This window comes from Beauveria bassiana (assembly GCF_000280675.1).
Source record: "Beauveria bassiana ARSEF 2860 unplaced genomic scaffold BBA_S00015, whole genome shotgun sequence".
Taxonomy (NCBI): domain Eukaryota; kingdom Fungi; phylum Ascomycota; class Sordariomycetes; order Hypocreales; family Cordycipitaceae; genus Beauveria; species Beauveria bassiana.
Window position 1 is genome coordinate 43,027 of NW_007930850.1, and position 27,556 is coordinate 70,582.

General features: G+C 51.7%; 9 protein-coding genes across 9 annotated transcripts; 5 read left to right on the forward strand and 4 right to left on the reverse strand.

The window, feature by feature from the left end:
* Positions 1-5,422: 5,422 nt before the first annotated feature.
* BBA_05595 (RNA polymerase Rpb2) lies at positions 5,423-9,078 on the forward strand (the record flags this gene model as incomplete). The annotated part of the gene is made up of 4 exons (XM_008600692.1): positions 5,423-5,549; positions 5,610-5,622; positions 5,682-5,783; positions 5,847-9,078. The coding sequence occupies 4 exons, from the start codon at positions 5,423-5,425 to the stop codon at positions 9,076-9,078; spliced, it is 3,474 nt and encodes a 1,157-aa protein (XP_008598914.1).
* Positions 9,079-9,403: 325 nt separating this feature from the next.
* On the reverse strand, positions 9,404-10,891 carry BBA_05596 (DNA repair protein RAD57; the record flags this gene model as incomplete). The annotated part of the gene is made up of 1 exon (XM_008600693.1): positions 9,404-10,891. The coding sequence occupies one exon, from the start codon at positions 10,889-10,891 to the stop codon at positions 9,404-9,406; it is 1,488 nt and encodes a 495-aa protein (XP_008598915.1).
* Positions 10,892-11,942: 1,051 nt separating this feature from the next.
* On the reverse strand, positions 11,943-12,433 carry BBA_05597 (RBP protein; the record flags this gene model as incomplete). The annotated part of the gene is made up of 2 exons (XM_008600694.1): positions 11,943-12,208; positions 12,289-12,433. The coding sequence occupies 2 exons, from the start codon at positions 12,431-12,433 to the stop codon at positions 11,943-11,945; spliced, it is 411 nt and encodes a 136-aa protein (XP_008598916.1).
* Positions 12,434-15,290: 2,857 nt separating this feature from the next.
* Positions 15,291-16,607, forward strand: BBA_05598 (uncharacterized protein; the record flags this gene model as incomplete). The annotated part of the gene is made up of 2 exons (XM_008600695.1): positions 15,291-15,712; positions 15,776-16,607. The coding sequence occupies 2 exons, from the start codon at positions 15,291-15,293 to the stop codon at positions 16,605-16,607; spliced, it is 1,254 nt and encodes a 417-aa protein (XP_008598917.1).
* Positions 16,608-17,057: 450 nt separating this feature from the next.
* On the reverse strand, positions 17,058-17,495 carry BBA_05599 (uncharacterized protein; the record flags this gene model as incomplete). Its single annotated transcript, XM_008600696.1, has 1 exon — positions 17,058-17,495. The coding sequence occupies one exon, from the start codon at positions 17,493-17,495 to the stop codon at positions 17,058-17,060; it is 438 nt and encodes a 145-aa protein (XP_008598918.1).
* A 458-nt stretch (positions 17,496-17,953) lies between these two features.
* Positions 17,954-19,524, forward strand: BBA_05600 (glutamyl-tRNA(Gln) amidotransferase subunit A; the record flags this gene model as incomplete). Its single annotated transcript, XM_008600697.1, has 2 exons — positions 17,954-18,098; positions 18,152-19,524. The coding sequence occupies 2 exons, from the start codon at positions 17,954-17,956 to the stop codon at positions 19,522-19,524; spliced, it is 1,518 nt and encodes a 505-aa protein (XP_008598919.1).
* Positions 19,525-19,792: 268 nt separating this feature from the next.
* BBA_05601 (PRP38 family protein) lies at positions 19,793-20,557 on the reverse strand (the record flags this gene model as incomplete). Its single annotated transcript, XM_008600698.1, has 1 exon — positions 19,793-20,557. One exon carries the CDS (start codon positions 20,555-20,557, stop codon positions 19,793-19,795), a length of 765 nt encoding a protein of 254 aa, XP_008598920.1.
* Positions 20,558-20,868: 311 nt separating this feature from the next.
* On the forward strand, positions 20,869-21,534 carry BBA_05602 (uncharacterized protein; the record flags this gene model as incomplete). Its single annotated transcript, XM_008600699.1, has 2 exons — positions 20,869-20,926; positions 21,029-21,534. The coding sequence occupies 2 exons, from the start codon at positions 20,869-20,871 to the stop codon at positions 21,532-21,534; spliced, it is 564 nt and encodes a 187-aa protein (XP_008598921.1).
* A 1,503-nt stretch (positions 21,535-23,037) lies between these two features.
* Positions 23,038-25,619, forward strand: BBA_05603 (Catalase-like domain, heme-dependent; the record flags this gene model as incomplete). Its single annotated transcript, XM_008600700.1, has 6 exons — positions 23,038-23,362; positions 23,449-23,638; positions 23,721-23,961; positions 24,032-24,394; positions 24,446-24,653; positions 24,742-25,619. The coding sequence occupies 6 exons, from the start codon at positions 23,038-23,040 to the stop codon at positions 25,617-25,619; spliced, it is 2,205 nt and encodes a 734-aa protein (XP_008598922.1).
* Positions 25,620-27,556: the final 1,937 nt, after the last annotated feature.

The window sequence follows — 27,556 nt, forward strand, 5'->3', positions numbered from 1 at the left end:
ATACAGCGGCGCTGTGTCTTGGATTTGCGATGGCGATACCGATATATCAACCTCCAACTCAATATACTGCAGAGTTAAGAAACAAGAGACGAAATTGCAAACTCAAGGCGAGAGAAAGATCGAGACGAAAAAATACGGCAAATAAACGCTGGAAATCCAAGGGTTGCCTGATGGACCAATCGTGTGGAGGCGGGGCGTCTGTCGTGCGTGCCATCTGCAAGCCTCTCTAATTCCTCTGTATTCGTCAAGTACCTACGAGCAGAGGCCCTGAGTTATGGTACTTGTTCAGCTAAAGACGGTGGCCACTGGCTCCGTACAAGGCAAGCTTCGTGGCACTTGGCCAGGCTGCCAGCCTCGGAGGGCTGCGATGGCTCGTCTGGAGCTGTGAGTCTTTATCCTTGAAATCGAGGCTTTTCACTTTGCATTGCCTCGATATTACAGTGACTCCCATGCCGTCGAAAAGACTCTTCTTGTCAACTGCGTATCGCCAACTCACTCATATCAAAGCACGGCGCCTACAATTACTTAGCAGCAAAACGTGGTCGGTGGCGCCCAGGTGGAGGGGGCCTATTTACTGGAGCAGGCTGGCATCTCTTTCTTTCTTTCTTTCTTTCTTTCTTGCTGCCTGCCAGCCTCTTGCTAGCCTGCGGCACTGAAGCCATTGGTCCATTGAACCAGAGATGGTATTTGCAGTGGGAGGGCCCGGCACAGCCCATTTTTGGCACAGTTACCCGAGCTTGAGCTAACAAACTGGGGCCTTCCTCAACTTGTTCTTTTCTACTTGTAGGGGCGGGCCAGGGGTGACCCGGTGTTGGTCTGGTGGCACTTGCATGATTGCAGTTTAGCTGGGCTCCAGTGTGGATTTGGGGGCGCCGAACCTGCGCCGGGACCAGGAGCGCGCGGCGCCAAGTTGTTTCGAGGCAAAGGTCTGCTGCTGTGGCTGATCAGAAGGCCGTGACTAGAGACGTGGCGCGTTCTGACTGAGTAGCCTGTAATTAGTTGCGCGTACGTGAGTAACCTTTCTGGCCTCAAGATACTGGATATTGAAGCCTCAGTAACGAGATGTCAAGCTGTAGTTATGCAGCAAGCCGGCTGCACGACGTACTCGAAACACTGTGGCTCAAGACCCCTACAATTGAAAGGAGCTTGCCACTCTGCCAAGTAAGTGTGCGGATAACTACAGAGTATGGAGAGTCCAGTTTTGCCAACTCATCTTCAGTATTCTTCCGCACCACAGTAAAAGAACTGCACAATGACGTCCTGGCTCTTCTCATCCTCGAATGGAAAACTCTCCAGAAGGTCCAAAGGCTCCAGCGCAGGGCTCCATCACAACCACTTTTTACGGAGGTCGGGGCAGCCAGAAGGCAGCCAGAATGAGATATTACACAAGTCTGGAGAAGAGTTGTACACCCGCGCGCGCACAATCACGTTTGCTCATGAGTACAATCGGACTTGCCATAGCTTTCTTCACATGCATGTCGTTTTCGTCGTAGTACTCGAATTTAATGGCGTCTATAATTGATTGATTCGTCTCAGGGTGTTGATGATATCAACGGATTTGTAGTACGCACTGTTTGGTCTTCTCTAGCGGGCGGCTGGATGCCTTGGCCCAAGTTCCACGGAGCATTGGACCGTTAAGTCTTAAATTAAGCTACGTTGGGCTCTTTGCCCGTATGCAAGTGTCTATTAATGTCCATCAAGCTTGGCTCTGACTCAATAAGTGCGCGTTTTAACCCTGCAAGTATTTTTTAAATTCTCTCAGTAACTAGTTATCTAAATAGGTTCTGTTCGAACTTCATCACCAAAGCTGAAACGGGTGAAAAAAAAATAATTCTTCAATAACCCAACCTCCTCCCCATGCTCCAGTATTTCCATCTAGTCCGATATGCCGCCGAAGCAAAGAGGCTAACAGATCCCTGTTTTTTTCGTCTCTGGTGTCAGAATCAGGGCATGCATAATCCGTACAGATCCTGGCAACCTGGCAAGGGGTGGAAAAAATACACCGCCGATACACCACAACCTCTATCACTACTAATAGTTATAAACTAACTATTAATAATAAAATAAATTAAAAAAAATAATATTACTAAATTAAGTATTTAAAATAAGCTTAACAAAAGTAATTAAAACTTTAAAATTAATTATTAATATATTTAAAAATAATTATAATAATAAAAAAGATATATAAAAATAAAATAAAATAAAAGAATTTATAATATTTTTTAAATAATTTATAAAAACTTATTTTATATATTATAAAGACTATTAAGATAATAGTATAATATAAACTTATAAAGATTTCTAATAAAATATTATTAAATTTTATAAATTAATTTAAATAATAAATAAAAAAATTTAAAATTAATTATTAATTTTATATTAATTTTATATTTATTAGATTATAAGTATATATAAAAAAAACTAGGTAGATAGATTATTTAGTAGTTATATTATATTATAGAATTTCTTTTATAATTATTATCCTTTATCTTTAGGCTATTATAGTAGTAATAAATGTGTAGTAGTTGATGGTGTGGATCGGCGATGTTTTTTTTCCCCCCGGGGCCTGGTTTGCCTAGCAAACTAAATTCATCCTAGGGCGATACATCGGTGAAGGGCAAGCGAAAATATTCGAGACAGGATAAAACACACTTGTTCGCCGGTGCTCTCGGCTGACCGGCGCAGCGACATGCAACTAATGTTTGGTTTGCATCATTAGTCAGTATATGCTAATACGTAGAATGCGCTGGATTGAGAAACAATAATGTGTTTGTCGCATGGACGTTGCTTTTGCTACCAGCTTCGTTGGGCTGATCGCGATAGCGCACCACGCCCCAGCAGTTGGGATGGATGTCTTGGACCCAAACAGCATATCAAATACTTGCCACCCCTTGTGTTAGATTCGAATATCTCTGCACACGTGCGAAGAGATGTCAACTGACCACACTGACAGGAGCCCCTCCCCCGTCCAAATCTCACTCTCGGGCCAAGCATTGCTCAGTCCCTGACTCACTGTCAAGCTGTCAAGCTGTCACGATTGCTGCTAGATAGGAAGCTGCGATTTGCCCCAGGGGTGCCCTGTCCGGCCAGACGCCCTCTTTCTCTTTTGAATCTAGATGTATGTAACTGCAGGGCTACGTGTGCATGTACATGTACAGAACCTACATGTGCAGCCAGGCAGCCATAAGTTAGTGGCCCGTCCGTGTCGGCTGCTGGGTGCTGCATCAGTTTACTCCCCCAGCCCTAACTGTCTCTCTATTTCGAAAACAATATGGCCCTCGTCACTACCCAAGGTTTTCATCTCTGCTTCCCCCTCTCAAGTCTCGCCACTGTTGTCCATCTGCAATGTTCTCAGGTTCCTCAACGGCAGCCTCACCGACTTTTTGAAGGCGGTTGGAGAGTGGAGCGAACTGCGCGCCTCTGGAGCCAAGTGTCAGAAGTGTCAGTTCCAGTCTCCGTGTTCTCTGGCCTTTTTTTGGTGGCAGGAAAAACTTGCCTTTCACGGCTGGCGCGTTTTGGCGCTGGTTGGTCCTCTAACCATGTGGAGTAGGCAATACGGCGAACAATTCTCCGTCTTTTCTTCTCAACATTCGCTGCCAGCAAACCTTGGGACCTCAATCGACTCACACACGGACTTGGAGAACATATTGTCTCGCACGTCTGCTACTTGCCGATCTGCCCAATGTCCTCAGCCCTCTGTCACCAGCCAGCCTAGCCCACGACGCACAGACTATCTGTATCCCGAATATCAGATCATCGGTACCGTGCGTAGTAGTGTGCTAATTACAGGCTTTTTCTTCTTTTATTAGCTAACTCTTTATCAAGCAAGTCTAATAACTTCTGTTGTCTGTCGCTCAAACCCCCCTCGTTCTTTGGCCCACCACGCATCCACATGCCACGCCAACATGCTCGCTCATGCAACGTAATATCACAAACAGAGGATCCCGGCGGCGCAGGCATAACTAAACCCATTTACTTGCAGCTCTCTCGCTATTACCAACCACTGACCAGAGGGTCGTCCGTCTTGTCCCGATCCACAGCCGTCCAAGACCCCTGGCCCCTCAACCCCTCCTCTAGCCACTTCAAGATGGAGGGGTAATTGCCAATCAAGCCTTTCATCCTCAAGTGAGGGGTAATTAGTCGACAGTGGAAGAGGCAGGTTCACAACTAGTTATGTCATAGCTCCTTGTTCTGAACCTGCTTGTCTCCTCTCGTGCATAAACGGGCTGTTGCGCATAGTCACTGATGGCGTTGCCACCTTGCCTCACACTCGGGTGGTTTCAATAAGAAGCGTCGTCTCTTGAACCTGCAACCCCGGTCTTCCCATCCACTTTCGGATGCTGTGAAATAACCCTAATCACCCTGCTTGGAAAACAAGCTCTCTATTAAATGTGTGCGTGAGTGTGTGTCCCGGACTGAGTGCTCCCGTGTGGAACTACATGTGCATTGCATACGTCCAGCCAGCCACTCTCTTGCAAATCCCCAAAGAAAATACCGGAACAAATATGTTAGGGCTAGATGTAACACAACAAAGCGACCGTCTTTTCACCTTGTACGTGACAGCCTCTTAGGTAACACATCATATGATTCCGGGGTCTCACCTCGCTCTTCAGTTGAGCTCAATGACGGCGAATACATTGGCGATGTTTCTCTACATCAGCCGCGCACTGTGAAGGCCTCGGATACCACTATTGACTGAGCTAAAACTGAGCACTGTGCTCCGTAGGAGCGCATATTTGATCGGTCAGCTACCGTTACATCCGAGACAACTTGGCCCAATACGAAGCCAACTTGGCTTTTTTTTTCTGAAAGTTAAGCCAAGAAGACAATTGCATTTCGCCATCTTCGTAAAGAGCTGCTGGATCGGGGATGTGCTGTTGCTTGCTGTATCACACACTCTGCAAACAAGCTCACATACAGCCGACGGACGCTTCTGAAACGATCTTTTCTTGGGTCTGGCACGCTGTTTGTAGGCAAATCCGGGGAATGCGATTATATCCGATGGAGCTGGAAAGCAAGACAAGTTGTAATAATAATATTATAAATCGCGAAAGTGGGTGGCTGTTGCGACTTGACCTGCATAACCCAGTCCCAGGGAGCAGCAACACAGAACGAGAGACGAACAAAGGCAACTAAATTATATCTAAGCAAGATCTCATCAAGAGCTTAAATCTAAACAAACAAAATAAAGCACACTACTTTACACCTTAATCTGTAAGTTCTGTCGTTCCGCATCGTCCCCCACCACCCAGCTTTCTATCGGCCCCACTTTCGCGCCTTATCGAACAGCAGCAACATTTTTTTTCTTGTAAAGCATCGCGACTCAGCATTTCGGCCACAACGAAGCCCTCGATTACCGCACGATCCCGTTTCAAAGCTGCTGTTTCTCTTTGTAAATGCCTTGGATGCGGTGACAGATAATATGGCGGCGATCGACGACGGCTTCGAGGCCCTACTCGAGCCATTCTACAATGGCAAGAAGCTAACCGACCCCATCTCAACCAAAGAAGATAAATTTCAGCTCTTACCCGCGTTTCTCAAAGTCAAAGGTATGGTATTTTCTATTGTAATCCAAGCTTCAGCTCGGCGTTTTCTAACGACATCAATAGGTCTTGTAAAACAGTACGTCTGGCCAGGAACTTTTGCACAACCCGAATAGCATGTTGACTCACTCTCTCAAGGCACATCGATTCCTACAACTTTTTCGTCGAGCATGAGATCAAGGATATCGTGCGCGCGAACCGCACGATACGCAGCGATGTTGACAGCAACTTCTGGCTCGAGTAAGCTTTCTGCCATTGAAGCCGATCATCTCGGCGCATCGCCGCTGACCAGCACCCGCGCAGATTTACCGATATTCGCGTCGACCATCCCCAGCGGCAAGACTACAAAGAGGCCAAGTCCTCCACCGACGTGACGCCTATGGAATGTCGGCTGCGAGACATGTCATACGCCGCCCCTATACTCGTCGATATCGTATACATTCGTGACAAACAAAAGATCATCCGACGAAATGTTTCGCTCGGCCGAATGCCCGTCATGCTTCGCAGCTCCAAGTGCCGCTTGTCTGGCGCCAATAATGCCGAAATGGAAAAAATGAACGAGTGCCCGCTCGACCCCGGTGGTTACTTTATCATCAACGGCACCGAAAAGGTTATCCTTATTCAGGAGCAGCTCAGCAAGAATCGAGTTATCGTCGAGGCGGACGAAAAGAACCGCATTATTTCTGCCTCCGTGACCAGTTCTACACACGAAAGAAAATCCAAGACAAATGTCACTTTGAAAAAGGACAGGATCGTTCTAGTGCACAACGTTTTGGTCGAGGGCATCCCGATTGTCATTGTGCTCAAAGCTCTGGGTGGACTTTCCGACTATGAAATCATGCAGCTCGTTGCTGGTGCCGATGGTCGCTACCAAGACGAGTTCCTCATCAACTTCGACGAAGCAACAAAGGCCGGTGTCTTCACTCAGCATCAGGCCCTCGAGTATATCGGTACCAGAGTAAAGATGGGTTCGCGTAGAGGCCAATTCGGCCCTCAGGTTCGCCGAAACAATGTCGAAGAAGGCCTTGACGCTCTAGCCAATCTGATCATTGCGCACGTCCCGATCGAGGGCCTTGACTTTTATCCTAAAGCTATCTATGTTGCTATGATGACGCGCAAGGTGCTCATGGCCGCCCAGGATAGCAAGCTCGTTGACGACAGAGATTTTGTCGGAAATAAGCGACTGGAACTTGCTGGCCAGCTTCTGTCACTGCTCTTCGAAGATTTATTCAAGCGATTCATGGTCGAGGTAAAGATGTCCATCGACAAGTTTCTCAAGAAGAATAACAGGGCTGTCCCTCTAGATGCTGTCAACATGATTAGCAATCACGCGAACAACATTGGCATGGGAATCAACAGAGCTATTCAGACGGGTAATTGGAGCGTCAAGCGTTTCAACATGAACCGTGCTGGTGTGACCCACGTCCTCAGTCGTCTGAGTTACATTGCTGCTCTTGGTATGATGACTCGTATCAGCAGTCAGTTCGAAAAGACTCGAAAGGTCTCGGGCCCTCGTGCCTTGCAGCCATCTCAATGGGGTATGCTGTGTCCCTCGGATACCCCCGAAGGTGAAGCCTGCGGTCTCGTCAAAAACTTGGCTCTTATGACCCATATTACTACAAACGTCGACGAGGAACCCGTCAAGCGATGGGTATTTACCCTTGATGTCGGTGTTGAGCCCATTCGAAACTTCTCCGGCGCAGAGATGCACCGGGAAGGGTCGTACATCATTCATATCAACGGTACCCCGTTTGCTCTTACCAGATATCCCAAAAGATTCTGTTCGAGATTTCGAACCATGCGTCGACGTGGATGGATATCGCCATTTGTCAGCATTAGCATCAACCTACATTTCAACGCCGTCCACATTGCTACCGATGAAGGACGAATTTGTAGGCCATACATCATTGTCAAGAATGGTTTTCAAAAGCTGAAGCCGGAGCATCTTCGCCTACTTCAACTCGGCAAGGTCACTTTTGACGACTTTTTGCGAAATGGCGTCGTTGAGTATCTCGATGTCAACGAGGAACAGGATGCTTTGGTGACCATCTACGAGGATAAGATCACCATGGGCACAACACATTTGGAAATCGAACCTTTTACAATTCTCGGCGCTGTCGCCGGTCTGATCCCTTTTCCTCACCACAATCAGTCGCCGCGTAACACTTATCAGTGTGCAATGGGTAAACAAGCCATTGGCGCCATTGCATACAATCAGTTTAACCGCATCGACACACTTCTATACACTCTGGTTTACCCTCAAAGACCAATGGTTATCAGTAAGACTATCCAACTGGTCAACTATGACAAGCTGCCGGCTGGCCAAAATGCGACCGTCGTTGTCATGTCATACTCTGGTTATGATATTGAAGATGCCCTCGTTTTGAACAAGGGCTCGATCGATCGAGGATTCGGCCGCTGCCAAGTCTTTCGCAAATACACCACCGAATTGCAAAAGTACCCCAATGGTCGCAGAGAGCGCATTGGCGATCCGGTCAATGAAGGCGACGGCGACCAACGTAAGCGCACCGAGAAGCACAAGGCCCTAGACGATGATGGCCTCGCCATGGTTGGCGGCAGAGTCTTCTCTGGCCAATCCATGATCAAGAAGGAAACGCCTCTGGATCTTACCACAACGGGCATTGGCCTGGATCGCGGCTCTAGCGACTTCCGTGACTCTGCTGTCAACTACCGTATTCCTGATCCCGCTTACATTGACAAGGTCATGATTTCACACACTGAAAAAGACACCACCGTTGTCAAGGTTCAAACGAGACAGACTCGACGACCCGAACTCGGCGACAAGTTCTCATCTCGTCACGGACAAAAGGGCGTTGTAGGCATCATTGTCGAGCACGAAGACATGCCCTTTGCCGATAATGGTCTCACTCCCGATATTATCATGAACCCACACGGTTTCCCCTCTCGAATGACTGTCGGCAAGCTCCTCGAATGCCTAACGGGCAAAGCCTCCATCATCCACGGGCGTCCCGACTATGGCTTTGGCGACGCGTTCCGCTCACACCCGCTCGAGGAGATGAGCCAAGTCCTACTCGACCACGGCTTCTCCTGGGAGGGCAAGGACTACTTCACATCTGGCCTGACCGGCGAGCCGCTCGAGGCCTACATCTTTAACGGCCCCATCTACTACCAGCGTCTCAAGCACATGGTGCAAGACAAGATGCACTCGCGCGCCCGCGGTCCCCGTGCCATCCTCACCCGCCAGCCCACCGAGGGTCGTTCGCGCGATGGTGGTCTGCGTCTCGGTGAGATGGAACGTGATTGTCTGATTGCCTACGGCGCCTCGCAGCTGCTTCTCGAGCGCCTGATGATTAGCTCCGACGGTGTTGTTATTGATATCTGCCAGCAGTGCGGCCTCTTTGGCTACAAGGGCTACTGCCAGACGTGCAAGAGCACGCGCGAGGTGACCAAGATGACGATGCCCTACGCGGCCAAGCTCCTGGTGCAGGAGCTGATTAGCATGAACGTCGGCGTACGGCTGCAGCTGGCTGACGAGTTTCCGCATCCCAAGTAAGCGAAAATAGAATTGCTTGGGCTTCATTACTTTGTATATATATTCTATCCTCATTAGTCGGTGTACATTGTTGGCACTGGATTTTCTACCATGTTTTGATGACTGCATACTGGAAATGGTTTTGGGTTTTCAAATAGACGAAGGGGACGAATGAAACATGTTGATAATCGACAAATAAACAACCTTTAACTGATTTTTGGTCTACTGTCGATGTGTATGCCAAAAAATGCGCCTTGATCTATGCCATCTATTCCAAAACTCCGTAATCGTGAACCGGACAACAGAAAGTCCTCAAAAGGCGACACGTCTTTTCTTTGGCCATTGCTCAACCCTTGGTCTTGCCATGGTCTCTGCGTACACCCTTTAGCCCACCCGCAGTGACTTCAAACTCGGCCGCATCAGCAATGCCCTGACCCGACGCGGCGACATGCGGCGCAAACACGACTTTCATCCAGCGCCGCCACGACTTGAGCGTGGGCTCCCGGTCCTCTCCACCACCGTCGTCGTCGTCGTTGGCATCGAGCGGCGCGGCAAACCTCCTCGGCCGACCGTACACGGGTCGCTTGAAGAGCGCCACGCGGCACGCAATCTGCGTCGACCACACGAGGCCCAGGCTCGGCGTCTTGAGCGCATACGACGACCGCGGCTCGTCGCCCCATCCGGTGAACCAGCGCTGCTGGTGGTCGAGAAACAGCGTCGGCGGCGGCGGCCGGTCATTTGGAGTGGGCATCGGCATCGACGACGTCGGCGTAGCTTGCAGCGTCGATGGTGGCGGCTGCTGCTGCTGCTGCTGCTGCTGCTGCTGCTGTCTGCTGCGCGACGCCAGTGGACTTTCCGGCGCGGGCGGTACTGTAGCAGTCCGGTGCGCGAGCGACGACGACAGAGGGGCGTTGGATGCGAAGCGATCGGCGACCTGGTTAGCGACGACGACAGCGATGCCGTGCCGGCGCGCGAGGTCGCGCAGATGCGCCCCGAGGCGCACGAGCTGCGCGCTGCGGGCGGCCATGCTGGACCCGAGGGAGCTGCCGCGACTCTCAAACTCGGCGCGGTAGTTGGCGGCGACCGAGTCAATGACGAGCAGGCCAATGTCGTGGCGCGCCAGCAGCACGGGCACCTGGTACTCGAGGATGTGGTCCTGCGACTCGAGGTCCGGCGTCACGGTGCTGAGGATGTTGTCGAGCGAAGGGCGGTCGACCGCCGCGTCGAGGTTCCGCAGCGCGTCGCTGCCGGCGAGTATCTGCGAGAGACGCCGCGTCGCGAGTGCCGCCTCGGTCGAGACGTATAGCGCCTGCCGGCCTAGGCCGCGCGGCGCCGGCAGCTGCACGGCCAGGCACAGCGACAGCAGGAACTGCGTCTTGCCGGCGCCCGACTCGCCCGCGAACTCGGTGATGTAGCCTACGGGAACGCCGCCGCCCAGCGCCTCATCGAGCGTGTCGTCGAGCGTGCTGATGCACGGCGTCTGCGCGGGGCCAGCGCGCACCGGCGCATCTAGCCGTGTTTCTGGTGACGCGCTGCTCGTCGTGGCGCCATTCCGCGCCTCTTCGGCCCCTCCCGTGTCTTCTTCGGCGTCTCTTTTTGTCGGTTTCGGGCCCGCTAGGGGCTTCTCGGGCGTCAGGTCATCGGCGAGGGAGGCTTGCACGACGGCGATGAAGCGCTTCAGGTCGAGGAGCGGAATGCGCGTCTGCTTGGCGAGGTCGACTGGGTGCCGCGTGAGGAGGTCCGTCGTGGAGAGCGAATGCTGTTCGACCACGGGTAGTAGCGCGGCAAAGGGTCCTGTAGGAAACGACGGCAGTATCTTGAGGAGGTCCGTCATTTGTGGCGCTGAAGCTGCTGGCTTTGCTGGTCGTGTGCCGGCGACGTCATGGAGCAGGACGTGACGAACTCGCGTCGGGGCGCGTAAAGTGGCGGCAGCAGCGAGTTGGAATCTGGACAGAGTCTCAGAATGTCATTATACGCGTCGTTGTTCGTGTATTCGCCTTTTTGCGCCGTGGTTGTGTAGCAGACCACTGATTGGAGATGTATTCCTTGGTGTGATGTAAAAGTTACAAAGCTACCTAGAAATCCTTCGGCATGTGTTGGAGAAGCTTGGTATGGTGCCCCCGCGCTGGACTTATCGTCAGCGTGCATATGTAAGGTAGCCTGTCTGCCAATGAGCATACCTATCCACCCGAACACATAATTTTTAGCAAGCACGAAGAATCACAATTGAAACTACAATTGGAAGCCTTGAATCACAATTCCAAGATAAAAGAACAATCATGAGGCTTATTGGCTCTGGATAACTTGGCTAGGTATTGGGCTACCCTGTACACACGACTATAGTTGTAACGGTTCCTGTGCCGTCACGCCAACTGGCAAAAGACTAGGCATTAATCTCAGTGCGAGCATTAACCAGGAATCCAACTAAGGCTTATATAGCTGTACCGTTACAATAGTAATATAACGATTCCTGTACCGTCATGCCGAGTGGCAAAAGATTAGGCATTAATATCAATACGTGCATGAACCAGGATCCCAACTACGGCTTATATAGCTGTTTGTTATAGCGACGTGCGGATGTCAGGGTAGTACAATACTTTCTGATTACAAGAGTTTTACATGTACACCATCTCAACCAGAAATGCGCCGTCAAAAATGTAAGAAACCAGGCCGCCACACGAGACACCGGAGGAATTGGAGCATACAGTCAGTATTGGAGATGATCAACAAAATACAATGAGAGATGGAACAGCCTTGTTCAGAAGCTAGACTGGCCATGAAGTGCCTTGCTAGACAAGTGCACTGCTATACTATCGGCGAAATAGAACTATCTGACAAAACAATCCCACCTTTATTACCAGAAGCGTAGATGCTTGCCTCGACAATTAATTGGTGATCCACGGCGGGATAGCCAGCCAACGCTTGGCCGTCTCATGCTTGGTGCAGCATCGAGAGCACGTGAGCTCGTGCTCCGTGTAGGGGACAGTCTGCTGGGCCTTGCCCAGGAGGAAGTCCTTCATGAACTCGGACGAGTGTATGCCGGCAAAGAGGGCATTGTGCACAAAGTCGTCAAGACCCGAGTGCTTGCCGCACTCGCGGCATTGGGAGCGATCCTCGAGAAAGGTGCTGCCCTTGACCTTGAGATCGGTCGCTGCCGCAAAAGTCATGTCAGCTACATGAGTCTTTCACTCTTTGTTTCCGTGAAGGGGGTGAAGAATCATAATTGCATACGTTCAATGTTGAGCATGCCAGCAATGTGAGCGCGCTCAGTATCGGAGAGGAGCCAGCGGTAAAAGGTCTGGTTATCATGCTCAAAGACCTCGGATGCAGCGGGCTCATCCATGCGGAGGTCGTGGATAGGAAGAGCAAGAGCCATGGTGTGAGGGCTAGACTACGTTTGCAATTTGAAGTGTGTAGGAGAAACTGTGCTGTCGATGCTGAAAAGAAGAGCATTGCAATGGGATGAAAACAACCATTAAATAGTCGAGAGATTCACATAGAACGGCCCCGAATGTTGGAAAGACAACGGCGTCAGCTGGTGTCCTGATCAAGACATCGATGGCGTATCCGAGACCTGGTTGATACATTGCGTGTCAATATGATTCAGCCTCAGCGGCAATTCTGGGGTAGTCTCTACGAGTAAGTCCGCCACTGCAGACGACTCCTCGCCGCCTGCGGGCTCGCAGCCATAACGACTCGCTGAGGCGTAGAGCGTCGCTTTGGGCCCATGGCGACCAAATTCGCGGTGTGACCCCTCGGGCGATTCAATTCATCCTGGTTCACAGTGTTTGGAGGTGTTTACTTTTGTGATTAATGTTAGATCAGAATGAGGAATGGCGTGGCAAGTTCGGTGCAAGTCTCGGAAGATGACACAGGAAAGAGGCCTCATCCTGGAACTGACCGCAACGCAGGCCAATTCATCGTATTACTGCCGGCAGCAATCCTGCAAGTATCATGCATGCGGAGTTCAGCCAGCCTTCGATCTTTGGAGGTGGTATTGAGATCCCTGATCGTGCATTTACGTATCTTTAGTGCGGGGAGGCCCGGAGAGGTCACCGGCGAGAGCAATAGTCAGGAGCAGCACTGAGCGATGAGAAGCTTCTGGCTATTGATTGTGTCCTAGCGATGAGAGCTTATTTTATAGTGTTTCTGAGGGCCAGGCTGGGTTCCAAATGCGTAATCAGCCAGAATCTTGTTTCGACGAAAGCCAATAGAGAGGTTTTCGTTCACGGCCAAACTTTGACTGGGTTAGAGGCCCGCATGCCGCTGCTGCAAAAGTTTCGTAGATCCTCAGCGCTGAAGCGCATGCCGACGATTGACTAATGTATGTGACGCACCAGACAGAAGAATGACGCCAAGCAAGTTATTCTCAACTTGTTGGGATGAAGATGCTCACTTTCGACCGGATCAAAGCCATTTCGTCTAGACTTGGGAGTTTGAAGATTGTTCTTGACGACGATGTTAAATATTGATATCATTGTTAATGATTTTGAACATAATATCATATGGAATAATATTAAAAAAGTACCCTCCTAAAGGGATAATATAGCTGAATTAAGGCATCTCACAAAAGTCGCTGTATTCGCTATTTTCTAGCTGCCGCCGCCGCCGCCGCGAGCGTCGCCGCCGAGCCTCTCGAGGCCTCGACGCTCGCTGATAATTCGCTCAGAAAACGCCTTTTCGCTATTTTTGAAGACAGGGAACGTAATCAGGTCGCAAAAAAGGGCTCATTCGAGGTCATAGAAGCCACAGAAGCCGTCAACCAGCCAGTTCGCCTGTGATTGCCAGTGTCGGAGGGATCAAGCAGGAAATAGGAAAAACAACACCAGAGGCGTAGACGGAATTAGCTGAATGAGGAGATTCGAAAAAGCTACATATATTGTAGTGGGCGGTCACGCAAAAGTGTAGGTACCGCGTTAGTAGAGCATCACGTGCACCTGTACTTCTGGCAAATTGTACCTGTGCCCCGTAGCAATAACTTTACTCTTCGCTTGTCTCTTCGGAGAAGACGAGAGAGGATGAAAGCTCAATCAACATCAATGTTCGTGCTCTTGATCATCTCATCGGATCTTTGATGCCCAGAAACGCTCATCACCGATTTCAGTCATCGAGGCTCGCCTGCCTGCCGTTGGACCCCAGCTTCAACCCTGCGCGGAAAAGCAGGGGTTGGAGTGCAAAATAGGAGGCTGGAATCAGGTGCGTCGCTCCAGCTGGTGGCGTTGCCTTATCATATATAATCAACATCGTCGTCGTTGTTGCCTGCATCTTGTTCTGCCAAGTGCTCGCCCCAAGCAGCACCGAAGCCATCTACAAGCTAACCTACGGAGTAATCAAGGCTCTCTCATAATGCAACGAATCAGTGTTTGATGCAACTCGCTCGCCTGCGGGTGGCCGGCGACCTTTCTGTTTTGTGGCTGAAGACAGGATCGACAAGGTCGTGGGCCTGTCAATTTGAGTATTATTATTAGCTCGTCAGTCACCAGGCTGATTTCTTTGTTCCCACCCACTGACCAGTACCAATCAAGCGGCCGTCACCGCCATAGAGCCACTTCTGGGACAAAAAGGTCGTTGGTTGAGGCTGCTTGGTCACGTTTCATGACATTGTCGACGGGCGGAGGGAAGCAGAGCTATGCGAAGCCTGGAGCTTTCTCACGGGGACAGATGCAATGCGGTTGTCGCCCTGACAGTATGCAATGCAACCTCGAATGAACTTCTCGAAAGATATCCTCCCTTCAACCTTGAATAAACCACAGAAATGGAAGCAAGCCATGATTCTCGTGGCTGTCGCCTAGCGCATTCAGCTCTCTGCACGCCACCGCGAAAACTCCAATTTTGGCTGGGCGGCCACCCGCTGGCAAGTTGGCAAGGCGGATCAGGAAACTGGCTTAGACCATTCACCCCCAGGAAGTACGGAGTAGTGAGCTTCTGTTATTGTGTGGTTTTGGGCTGCGATCAACTGCCCGCCCAATTCCAGCTACAGGCGGAACGACTTCAGCCCTGACGGACCCAATACGGGGCCGCTCTCGGGAGCTGACTGCCTGCTCTTTGTTAATTAATCAAGTCGCTTGACCACGTCCTTTCCTCATACTTGTCGTTGTTGGTGGCTGATTTGAAATTCTCTTCCTTCACCCAACCTTTCTCCTCGTTCCCCTTCTGGCTTGCACAGCAAGATCTCAGACGACACGGGCTTCCTCTCACTGGTACTACCTACCGCTCCTAGAGAGAGTCACACAATGAAGAGTCTTGTGGTCGCAGCGACAGCTCTCGCCGCTGTCGAGGCCCGGAACCTCGCTCGAATGGAAGCCCAGCCCACAGTGCCAGCCATCTTCGCCCTCGATGGCTTCTCACCAGCCCCGACCACGCCTCCATCACCCGAACACGTCGCTGCTCGAGCAGAAAGCTCCTCCCCTGTCCTTTATTACAATACCCAAAACACGTGCGGTTATGTGTCTGGTATCTCGAGTGCGCCATACTACTGTGTCAACAAGGGAGACTATTGCGCTCTGAGCACCTCTGCTAATGGCAATATCGGGCGCCTCGCTTGCTGTGGTGCCAGCTCGTGCCATTTCCGAACAACTTGCGTCAACTCTGCCGATTATATGACATCAAGAGCTTGCAACCAGGAGTGCCGAGATAATGTCTACATTTTAAAGTGGTTAGTCCTTTCTGTAATTGCGCTACCTTCATGTTGACCGTCAGCTAATAAAAAGGTCCCCAGTATCGACACGCGGTACGCATATTGCAATACAGTCTCATTTGCTGGGGGTGTCATTGATTATGCGTGTGGCATCTCAGACATCAGCACATATCAATATGTGGCCACCAGCTACTCTGGGGAGGTCAACCCCCAAACCTACACTGGGTATACCGTCACAGGGACATCTGCCTCTGGCACGTCAAAGTCAGGATCTGCCACTGGAGCGCCATCGCCGACTTCCAGCCATACTAGCACTACGACGACGAGCAGCACCAGCACGTCACAACCAACCAACGATAACAATAACAAGAGCAGCACCCCAGTTGGCGCCATTGTTGGTGGTGTAATCGGAGGTGTTGGAGCGCTCGCACTAATTGGCGTTGGTATCCTCTTATTCCTCCGCAACAAGAAGAAAGACAACGCCCAGCAAAGTCCCCCAGCACCTCTCATGAGCCAACCTCAGACTGGTGGCGCCCCCCCGCCGCACCAACAGTATGCTTACCCAGACGCTGCCAACGCAGCCTACTCGACTTCTCCGAGCGCTACTGGAGCATATTATCCCCCTCAACAGCAGAGCCCTCAGCAGCAGGGATCCCCAGACCTTCGCTACTCTTACCAGCCATCGGTCAGCCCCGCCACGAGCTATACACCGCAGCCATATGGTCAGCCCGGCTACGGACAGCAGCCTTACCAACAGACCGGCTCGCCACCACCTATGCAGCATCAATATGCTGCACCATCTGCTGGTGCCGCAGGAAATGTGAATCGCAAGGACGTACCGCCCGGCAACGCTCATGAGGCGCCGACGGCCAACACTGCTGGCCACCGTGGCGAGATGCAAGAATTACCTTAGAGTAGACACTCATGTGGGCAAAATGAACCTTCTTCGCCGCAGCTCGAAAGAGTATGCTCCAGTGTGTCGCCTATACTCGTGTACATAGTTGTCGGGGCGTTTTCTGGTATTTTTTGTCAAATACTTGCATGGGTTGAGATATAGACATATATGTTTGAAATCGATTACTCCAGTAGCGGTTTAGAGCCAATTATTCTTTCATGACTGATCACAAGCCAGAGACAAGTCTGTTCATATTACCACCAGTTACCAACATATTTGAACTGGTATCAATGCGGAGATCGAAAAGCACACAGAGTTAGCCGGAACTTGTCGTGCTGGCAAAAGGGTACTCATTAAAGCGCCGAGGCTGTATCTGTTTAAGTCTCCTGGTCGCAGCAAGTCTAGCTTCAATTTCATTGGCAGGGTATTAGCGGAGACGGAGAATATCATTTCCTTACAGTAAGATCCTCACAGAAGCCACATAGAAAACCCCAGCTTGAGAGCAATACCAACAATTCGGTTCGGGTCCTCAAGAAAAGACACCATATGGAAATTGAACAGAGCCAAATACAGCCAGACCCGCGGCAGCATCAGTAGCCATCGCACACGACGACTGCACCGCCTAGTCAAAGGCGAGACCAGCTTGGCCACCGGCGGGCCGCTTCCGGGGTCGTTCTCTATCCACACGAGGTTCGGGATCAAGAGGATGTGAATAAAGGCCAAACCATTGGAGAGGATCGCGGGGTATTCGGGGTGTGCATCTTGGGAGGGAAACACGCGAAACGTGGTGGCGTCGTTGATGCCGAGAAGGTACAGGCAGAGGGACTCAAGCCAGACACATGGTTGCATGAGAACGGTGATGGCGGCGAAGACGAGCTTGATCTTGTTGTCAAATGTGCTCTCCATTATGCGATTGCGGGTAGTGTTTTACATTTTGTGTGGGCGCTTGGTAAGTGCTGGGCGCCGTGTGTGCTTTATATAGAACGGAGTCCGGGGAGAACTGGAGGAATACAAGGTTCATGAAATGTGAATTCTCTGTTGTGGCTTGTACACAAAAAAGTGTAATTGGACGAGGCGTTCGTGGCAGAAGACCAACATGTACCTACTATTTATAGCGGTCGAGATGCCCGTTCCAAGTCTCCCCGTGTTGCGATTGCAGCAAGGTTTAAATAGTTGGTCCTGCCTACCTAACTAGGTATGTGCCTAAGCTTAGAGTTCCGATTGCTGTGTGGCACGTGACGACAGTGGAGTTCCGCACCACAGCGGAACTTGAGAGATAGGTACTGCTGCAAAGGGCGTCGCACCAGACTGGACTCTTTCGAAGCCAACGGTGGCAGGACAATTATGACGGTGACAGAACAATTATGACGGTCGCAACGCTGCGCCGCTTGGCAAAATGGCCCGTGAGTGGAAAGGGAACATTATTAGCCAAGCCACCGAACCTGCGACGCTCCATTGAGTCGTCACGAGCTGTGCAGTCGAGTGCCTGCAATCACTTTGTTTCCCTTAGTACGCTGCAGAGCCCATAAGCTAGAAAGCCATTTCTGACAAGTATTACATAGATGATACGACGTCAAATCAGATCAATACGAAACTCCGACTAGCTGTCAAAGACAACATCGCGACGACTGGTCTCCCAACGCAATGCGCCTCTGGCATACTTGGTACGCATGCTTCACCCTTCGAGGCGACCATTGTGAAGCAGCTCCGCGCTCGAGGCGCAAGTGTCGTCGGAAAAACAAACATGGACGAATTCGGTATGGGATCGCATTCGACGAACTCTGCGCACGGAGCAGTCTTCAATCCGCTTTCGAAAGGTGAACAGCTATCCGCTGGAGGTAGTTCTGGTGGGAGCGCCGTCGCAGTGCAGCTCGGCGACGCGGACATTGCGTTGGGCACAGATACAGGCGGTTCGGTTAGGCTACCAGCCGCTTATACAGGGGTGGTAGGATACAAGCCCAGCTACGGTCTGCTGTCGAGATTCGGGGTGGTTCCATATGCCAATTCACTTGACACTGTCGGCATCCTGGCCAACGACGTAACCGCGATACAGGATGTTGTCTTCAACACGGGGCTTCATATGGAGCACGATCCGAATGATCCTACATCATTGAGTTCAATGACGAGGCAACGATGCGCCAAGGCATTGCCCTTTCAGCTGCCCCCGATGCACCATGTCACAATTGGCATCCCGGCGGAATATAACATAGAAGAACTCGACCCTACGGTTCGCGAAACTTGGGCAGCCACGGCTACAAACTTAGAAGCCCAAGGTGCTCGGATAGTGCCTGTGTCACTTCCATCTACCAAGGAAGCTCTCTGTGCCTACTACGTCCTCGCTCCGGCCGAAGCATCGTCAAACTTGGCCAAATACGACGGCGTGCGGTATGGAGTGCGCGGTGAGAATGGAGACGCCGCAGGCGACACACTCTACTCTGAAGCTCGTGGATCAGGATTCGGAGAGGAAGTAAAACGTCGCATTCTTCTCGGCACATACAGCTTGAGCTCGGAAGCAATTGACAACTACTTTATACAAGCGCAAAAGGTTCGCCGGCGTGTGCAGCAAGATTTCGACAAGATTTTCAGCTTCGAGAATCCTCTCTATGAGCCACGCCAGTTTGATCTCAGTGACATGTCGGCCGACCTGGAGCTTGCAGACAAACGAGGACCTGTGCAAGTCGACTTTCTTCTCTGTCCTACCGCCCCGTCATTCCCACCCAAGCTCAAGGATCTAGAGACAAAGAGCAGCGTTGATGCATATACAAATGATGTTTTTACTGTACCTGCCAGCTTGGCCGGCTTGCCTGCTGTCAGTGTGCCGGTATGGCCCGAGCAGAGTCGTTTGCCTGTTGGCATGCAGCTGATTGCGCAGTACTGGGATGACCAAAGGTTGTTGAGCATGGCAAGAAAAATAAAGGAGGTGATTAGCTCTTGATTGAGCGTGTATACTACATTGTATATATATTCTAAATATAAAGAGCTCGCGAGAGGAGCTCACATATTCTCAGAGACGGAATCTGGTTCGATGTTTGCTCTGGCATGCCGTGGGGTCTGTAGCAGCTGGCTACGGCCACCCGTCCTCTTGTCCTTGGACCACTCTGTCGCCCCTTTTCTGCTACCTGGGGCCAATTATGTGCAAGATGAGCTTAGTGCAGGAGCATTTGTGTATGTGCTTGTTGGCGTGTAGAATGCGTGCACCCTTTTCAAGGGCTTCGGCTGTCGCTTCTGCGGTCCTCTCTGTCAATGTCCATGCCGTCGCGATCCGATATTTCACCCGATTCCTCGCGACCATTCCTGTCATTCTCTGAAGTCCTGCCCTCGTCCTCGGCCCCCTCATCCTCCTCTTCGAGCAAGTCTTCCAAGTCGCCGAGGGGACTGACGCGCGGCTCCAGCACCTCCAAGTCCTCCAAAATCTCGCGCTTCGGCATCTTCCACAGACTCGTCGCGCACACGCGGTCCTTGCTGAGCAAATCATCCACAAACTCGTCCATGTACGTCAGCGTCGTGCGCTCGCGGCCCTTGCGGCGCAGCTTGCGGCGGTCCGCGAGAAACGGCTCCAGCGTCTCGTACACGTCCTTGGCCTGGCGCGTGAGGCGCAGGTAGAAGCAGGCGAGCGCGCGCAGGTACTTGAAGTGCTCGCCGCCGTACGCGAGGTACTCGGCCAGCACGGCGTCGGACGGCGACAGCTCGAGCAGCTTGAACGCGAGGCACAGAAACGGGCTCGGCTTCTGCGCGGTGCCCGACGTGCCGCCGATGAAGCGCACGTGCTCGACCACGCGGTCGACAATGTCGGCCTCGTTGAGCGCGAAGCACTGCTCCTTGTAAAAGTAGCTGTCGGTGATGCGGTCCTTGACGGCCTTTTCCATAATGTTGGCGGGGTTCAGGCCGTTGGGCGCGAGGCCGACGTTGCTGCCGCGCTCGTCGAGGAAGCGCCGCGCATCGGCCGGGATCGTATCGGATTTTGACATGTCGAAGCGAGTTTTTGCGGGCCACAGATTTTTGCACCTTGTCGACTTGAGCTGCGTTTTGGCTAGATTTAAAAGCGATCGCGATGGCGGTATGAGGTGAGGGTTGGATGCACTTTAGAAAAGTTGCGCTGGGCAAGATTAGATTGTTGCTGTGCCAACGGGAGGCAGTGACGCCACCACGTTGGAGTTGTCCAAGAAATATGGACAGACATGAGTCGATCTATGCATTTATGATTTAACAAGTTTGCAATTCTATTATTTCAATCAGTCTTGACTTGGAATTTCTGTTGATCTCGCGCCTACATAACACGATGAAGAAAGTCCTTCTTACTTCGTCTCAAGTCTCCATCTTCTTGACAGGCATTGTCAGTGAGTCGCATTCCATCCAGCATCATACCAGCGGCACGGAAGCAAGCGCTTCGTTACGGGTATGCGACCAAAAAAAAAAAGGCGAGTTACTAACTCTGGCAGTATTCTTGTGCACTTTAGCGCTCTTCCTCAGCGGCTATGTGATTCAGCAACGCACAGTCAACGATTTGCGCGAAGCAATCCGACCACGGCACCGGCCCGTGACGAAGCCCCATCTACCAGAGCGCTTCAAGGCGCGCATCACGGAGCTTGAGGACGGCTCCATTGTCTTTTACGAGAGCGAGGCAAAGGAGGAGGCTCGGCTGCAGCGACAGCAAATCGAGGTGCGCGAGTCGACGAACCCCGAGCCGCAGCCGGAGCTTGCCGACGAGACGCGCGCCAACCAGGAAGAGGAACTCAACAAGGCGACGCAGCAGCAGCGAAAGATGCTGCAGGATATCCAGAGCAAGGTCACGCAGCAGTCGTGGGCGGTGGAGAATCCAGACCCCTGGGCGAAGAGCAAAGTGCCCGTTGATGCAGTAGAGCGTCGCCAAATGATTAGGGATGAATTGAAGCGCCTCTCTGTTAGTGAAGGGCCGGTGCCGTGGTCTAAGCGTATTTGGTATTGAATATGTCATGACAGGAGCAAATTTTGTCGTCTTCTGACTATGTGTACATATATTATGTGTGAATTTACCGATGTGGGATATAGGCTGTCGGGAATGGGGCGGTTTACGAATATAGGATGCAACGATTTCAGTTTATAACAAGCTTGCTTCGATGCGCTCACATTGGAAGCTGAGGGCGATGCAGACGGAAATAAATTGTGCCATGCACCAAGCAATGGTTGCTGTGGTCTGCATTTGGGCAGTATATGGATTCTGGGAGGGACGACTGCACTTTACAGTTTGCATGATATTGTATTAAGATGACACAGGCGAGCTTTTGCGGGGAAATCTTCAAGGATGCCAAATAGTACTCCCGTCGGAAAGACAAGACGCAAATATTGAACCCCTCTCCCGGACCCAGACGTGTGACGGCGGCTGATAAAAGTTATTTGTCACACAGTCTCTCCTAGGTGTCACTTCTCATCCTCTGCTGGCCAGTGGCCACACGCGAATCTTCCGAGCTGGTCAGACATGCCAGCCTCAACATGCAGAAAGCTGCTCCGTGCCGAGCCGTTTTGCCCTCTTGGCAAACAATTGGCACTACCAGTACATGCGAGTTGCACCCCCCAAAAAAAAAGTCGGCAGTCGGTCACGACATGTTCTCGCTCTGCGAAAACGACCATCTCCGCAGAGGTTGCCAATACAGTGCTCGTGATTGGTGCGTGCCATGCAGGCCAGAGCGGATCGAAAGCCGGGCATCACTTGTGCTGGGGACAAGCAAGAAAGGCGCTGAGAGCTGGGAGTTGATGGACATGGGCAGCAGGTAGATTGTTCCTAGAATACTGGCTGGCGCTAGCTTGGACGGACGCAGGCATGCATCAGCCGTGATGATGCCAAGATCTCTATGTTGGCAGAAATGTTGTCTATTTATGTCGTTCGTCTTGGCATACACTATTGAATTAAGGCATCTAATATGCAGCAATTATGCGACGTCGACACCTGAATGCGACTTGCCTACATTTCTACGGGCGTGGGCATAGCAGCAGCATGAACCTGTCACTTTCCATCTTGAAGCTCAATACCAGAACTTTTGTGTTGCAATGTACGAATATCCTACTCCGAGACTCAAAAAGCTGGTCATGACCTATTTATGCCCTGGCCAAACCCCAGGACTAAGTAAAGTAACCAGGGTCTTCATGCAGCCAGGCAGCCACACTGACCTTCATGTCTCTGCAATATGCAACTGCAACCACACTACAGTATACCCCACAGGATGATCGCTGATTCAAAGAGGTCCGAGGATGGAATAGACTCTCCGGCTGCCGGATTGGCAAAGCAAGACAATTGAAATTGAAGGAGCTGTGGCAGCTGAGGGGGGGGGGGCAATTGGTGCAACCCACCTCCCGTCTTCGTCAAAGTAAATGAACTATAAAAGGCACGGCTTCTGGTACAATTCAGCTTTTCAAGAGCCGCTGCGTGAGTTGACACTTGTAGCCTCCAACCACCACCGTTTTATTAGGAATCATGGTGCAACTCACTACCATTGCCGGCGCTCTATGTGCAATTGGTCTCGTGAGCGCCCAATGCCCGTATGCGAATCCTGCCTATCTGTCGAAAAGAGAAGAGTCGGTCGATGCTACCAGCAACAGAGATGGCTCACGAGGCCACATGCAAGGCTACGAGGTGGACGACTCTTCTGGCTTCCTCACCTCTGACGTTGGCGGCCCTTTCAGCGATCAGGAAAGCCTAAAGGCGGGCGATCGGGGCCCGACATTGCTCGAGGATTTCATCTTTCGCCAGAAGATTACTCACTTTGACCATGAACGTGCAAGTTCTTCCCCAGGCGACCGTGATAAAAGAAGAAGAAAAAACAAAAAAAAGTTGAAGAGATTCATTCGCTGATGATGTATGTGTTGTTGTAGGTGCCCGAACGAGCCGTCCATGCCCGCGGCGCCGGCGCATACGGAACCTTTACAAGCTACGACGACTTTGGCAACATTACGGCCGCGTCGTTTCTCGGCGCCAAGGGCAAGAAGACGCCCATGTTTGTTCGCTTTTCGACCGTCTTGGGATCACGAGGCAGCACGGACACGGCACGAGACATTCGCGGCTTTGCTACACGATTGTAAGTTTGTGCGCTCTGGTGCCACGCGGGTGCAAAAAAAAAAAAAGCTGCCCGCCCCGGAGACTAACGCAAGTGTCCTTAGCTATACCGATGAGGGCAACTTTGACATTGTCGGGAACAATGCGCCAGTCTTTTTCATCCAGGACGCCATCCAGTTCCCCGACCTCGTTCACGCTCTGAAGCCCGAGTCCAAGAATGAGATTCCGCAGGCGTCCACTGCACACGATACTGCCTGGGACTTTTTCAGCCAGCAGACAACGGCGCTGCATGCCGTCTTTTGGGCCTTGTCTGGCCATGGTGTTCCGAGGAGCTTTCGACACATGGTTCGTTCACCCCGCTCAGCACCATCACACTGCTAATTTCCCCAAGGCTGACTGACTTTTGGGGTTTGAGGATGGCTTTGGCGTTCATACATACCGTCTTGTGACGGAAAAGGGTGATTCAAAGCTGGTCAAATGGCACTGGCGATCGAAGCAGGGCCTGGCATCGCTCTACCAGGAAGAGTCGCAGCACATCACCGGCAAAGGCGCCGACTTTCACCGACAGGACCTCTACGATGCCATCGAGGCCGGATACTATCCCGAGTGGGAGCTCAACGTTCAGATTGTTGATGAGGACAAGGCACTTGCATTTGGATTCGATTTGCTGGATCCCACAAAGATCCTGCCCGAAGAGCTGGCTCCCTTGCACCCTCTCGGCGTGATGAGACTGGACGCCAACCCAGCCAATTACTTTGCTGAAACAGAGCAAGTCATGGTACGTGCAAGCACAAACGCGAGCGAAGATGCTCTGGCTGATTCTTTGCAGTTTCAACCTGGACACATTGTTCGCGGCGTCGATTTCTCGGATGATCCGCTTCTCCAAGGTCGCATCTTCTCGTACTTGGACACGCAGATTAACCGCCACGGCGGTCCCAACTTTGAGCAGCTTCCCATCAATCGACCGATTGCACGGGTGCGCAACAACAACCGCGACGGCGCCGGCCAAGTCTTTATTCACAAAAACGCCGCCCCTTGTACGTGCAGCCTTCCTCTCTCTCTCCCTTTGCCCAAACTCACCACAACGTGGGGCTTTTGCTGACTTTTGTTCCCCCTTGCACACAGACTCACCAAACACCCTCAACAACGGCTCCCCCCTGCAGGCGGACCAGTCGACCGGCCGCGGCTTCTTCACCGCGCCGGGTCGCCAAGCCCCGGGCCACCTGGGGCGGCGGCGCTCCGCGACCTTTGCCGACCACTGGAGCCAGCCGCGGCTCTTTTACAACTCGCTCAGTAAAGCGGAGCAGCAGATGCTCATTGACGTGCTGCGGCTCGAGTTGAGCGTGCTGGTGCAGCCCGGCATCCGGAAAAACGTCCTCAAGCAGCTCAACAGGATAAGCCACGACATTGCGCGGCGCGTGGGCCGGGCGCTCGGCACGGAGGACCCGCCGCTGCCGCCCGACGACCATTACTACCACGACAACACGACGGCGCACATGTCGGCGTACGGCGCGGCGCCGCTGCCCACGATTGCCGGGCTGCGCGTGGGCGTGCTCGTCGACAGCGAGTCCGGCGCGTCGGTCGCGCAGGGCCGGGCGGTCAGGGACGGGCTGCGGGCCGCCAAGGTGTTTGCGAGCACGGTAGGGGAGAGGACGGTCGAGGGCGTGGACAGGACGCTGGCGGCGACGGACGCGACAGTGTTTGACGCGGTGGTTGTGGCGGACGGCACGGCGGCGCTGTTTGAGGCGGGCGCGGGCGCCGCCGCCGCGAGGTCGACGTATTACCCGCCGGGGCGGCCGGGCCAGATTGTGACGGACAGCTTCCACTGGGGCAAGCCGGTTGGGTTCTTGGGGACGGGCAAGGAGGCCATTAACCGGACGGGCATCAAGGCTGGGCCTGGCGTCTATGTGGGCAGTGATGTCGAGTCCATGGTGAAGAATGTCAAGGAGGGGCTGGCGACGTTTAAGTTTCTTGACCGTATCGCTTTGGATGAGAGCGAGTAGCTATCCTACGGGAGTAGATGCTAGTCGTATAATGACAGTACTCTCGCAACTAGGCGGGTGATGATAAATTCAGTTGTTGGCACAATCCTTGATGTTCTGTTTGATACAATGAGCTTGCGTCTACGTATTCTTGCGTTCTCGAGGCTCCAGTGCGCAATTTACAATGCAGACTATGATACGATGCTTTTGTTCAAGAACAGTATCATCCATTACTTGATACATTACGGATACAGAAGAGACATCAGACGGCGCCGTCACGGTAAAGTTTCACTGCCGAGGCTCGCCCCCTTGCTTACCTGCTTACGAATACCTGTCAACCATCAAGTGTTGTTCGACGTATAGTATACAAGACGGAATGCCACCGAGAGACAAAAGCCACCCGTTTGAGGCTGAAAGACATGTATCAAGTTGTGCAAATATGACAAACTGAAAAAGGTCTCAGCCTCGACGGAAGTGGCGAGAAGAAGCTGGTTGAGCTGACAACTAATGTAAGCAAGTGAGGTTACATGGGACAAAATAGTCTAGAAAATTGACGAGGAGGGGTATCGGCAAACGGCGCGCCGGCAAGATTCCGATGGAAGAAGGAAGACCGTCTCATTCCCCGAACCCATGTCGCCGACCGAAGGAGAGAAAGGATGAAACTGACGAGAAAAATCGCCCAGCACTGCCCCCAGGAGTGCAGGGGCACGGCTTCGGCCGCTTGCCGACTGCTTGCCAAGCAAGAGGGCGTGTGTGACACCCCGCGATGACAGACTTTTCTGCGATGTGCGCGGAAATGTACCGGTTGACTGGTAAGAGGCGTGGAGAGGCATGTAGGGGTTCTTCGTTTAGCTCAAACGAAAAGAATAATGCGCGTCGTGACAAAAAAAAAAAAAGCAAAAGCAAAAGCCCATCGCGTGAGCTTTTTCCGCATTAACCTTTTTTTTCTTTGCTTTTTTCCTCGGACATGCTGCGAAGAATGACGTGGCCCACAGAGGTCATAGACCCCTGAAAATTAATCTATTCACAATGTTTGTAAGACATTGTGCCGCCGATTTGGAATGCGGATGAGTGGGGGGAGCCTCAAATGCTGCGGCAAGTGCGGATTCACGTTTTTTTTTTTTTTTTTTTGCCTGGTTGTGCTTTGATACCCAGTATCCGTAGAGGGCGTGCGACAGCACCCCAACAGTTGGTGGCCTGCAGGAGAAAGTCAGAAGAAGAAGAAGAAGAAGAGGAAGAAAAAGAAGAAGAAGGAGAAAAAAAGTAGTAATTCTTCTCTGTGAAACAATTGCCGTAAATGGATGAAATATCTTCTTGGCGTAGTATCGATTCCGATGAATTTGTTGCCTCTTTCGGGTTTCGTAATGCCAACGTGGCGCGAGGCTGTGGATTTTCACCTTTTGGCGCGATACGCCGGGTTGGGGGCCGGAACAGGGTCCGCACCAAGCATCACTCAATCTATTTTTGCACGCCGTGGCGCCCGAGTACGAGAATTCTTGTGCGTGAATAAATGTGCACGACGTCAGTCGAGTTTGGGGCGGCCCCGCGGAGAACGGGTTCGTTGAACCCTTTGACATGAGTCGTACAAGTTTATGTCAATTTCGGACAAGTACTCTGTAGTAATATGTCAATTTTGACACAACTTTGGGAAATTATCATGACAAGTTTTCGCGGCATAGTCTAGAAGAGAAAAATTAAAAAAAAAATTAAAAAATTCAAGCCATCAATTACTACTAGAATAAGAACAAAAGGCAGGATGGTGACAAATCTACGGATACAGAGTCCACAACATGCTTAGATAATTCTTGCGAGCCCGATTTCTTACACAGAACTGTCAACTCGCCCTACGCGACCCTGCAAAAAGCACAAGAAAAATAATTCCAAACCGATCAATTAGCGCTCGGAGAATGCGCAATTGGAAATTTTTTTTTTCTTTTGGCGGACAAGGCGAAATTACA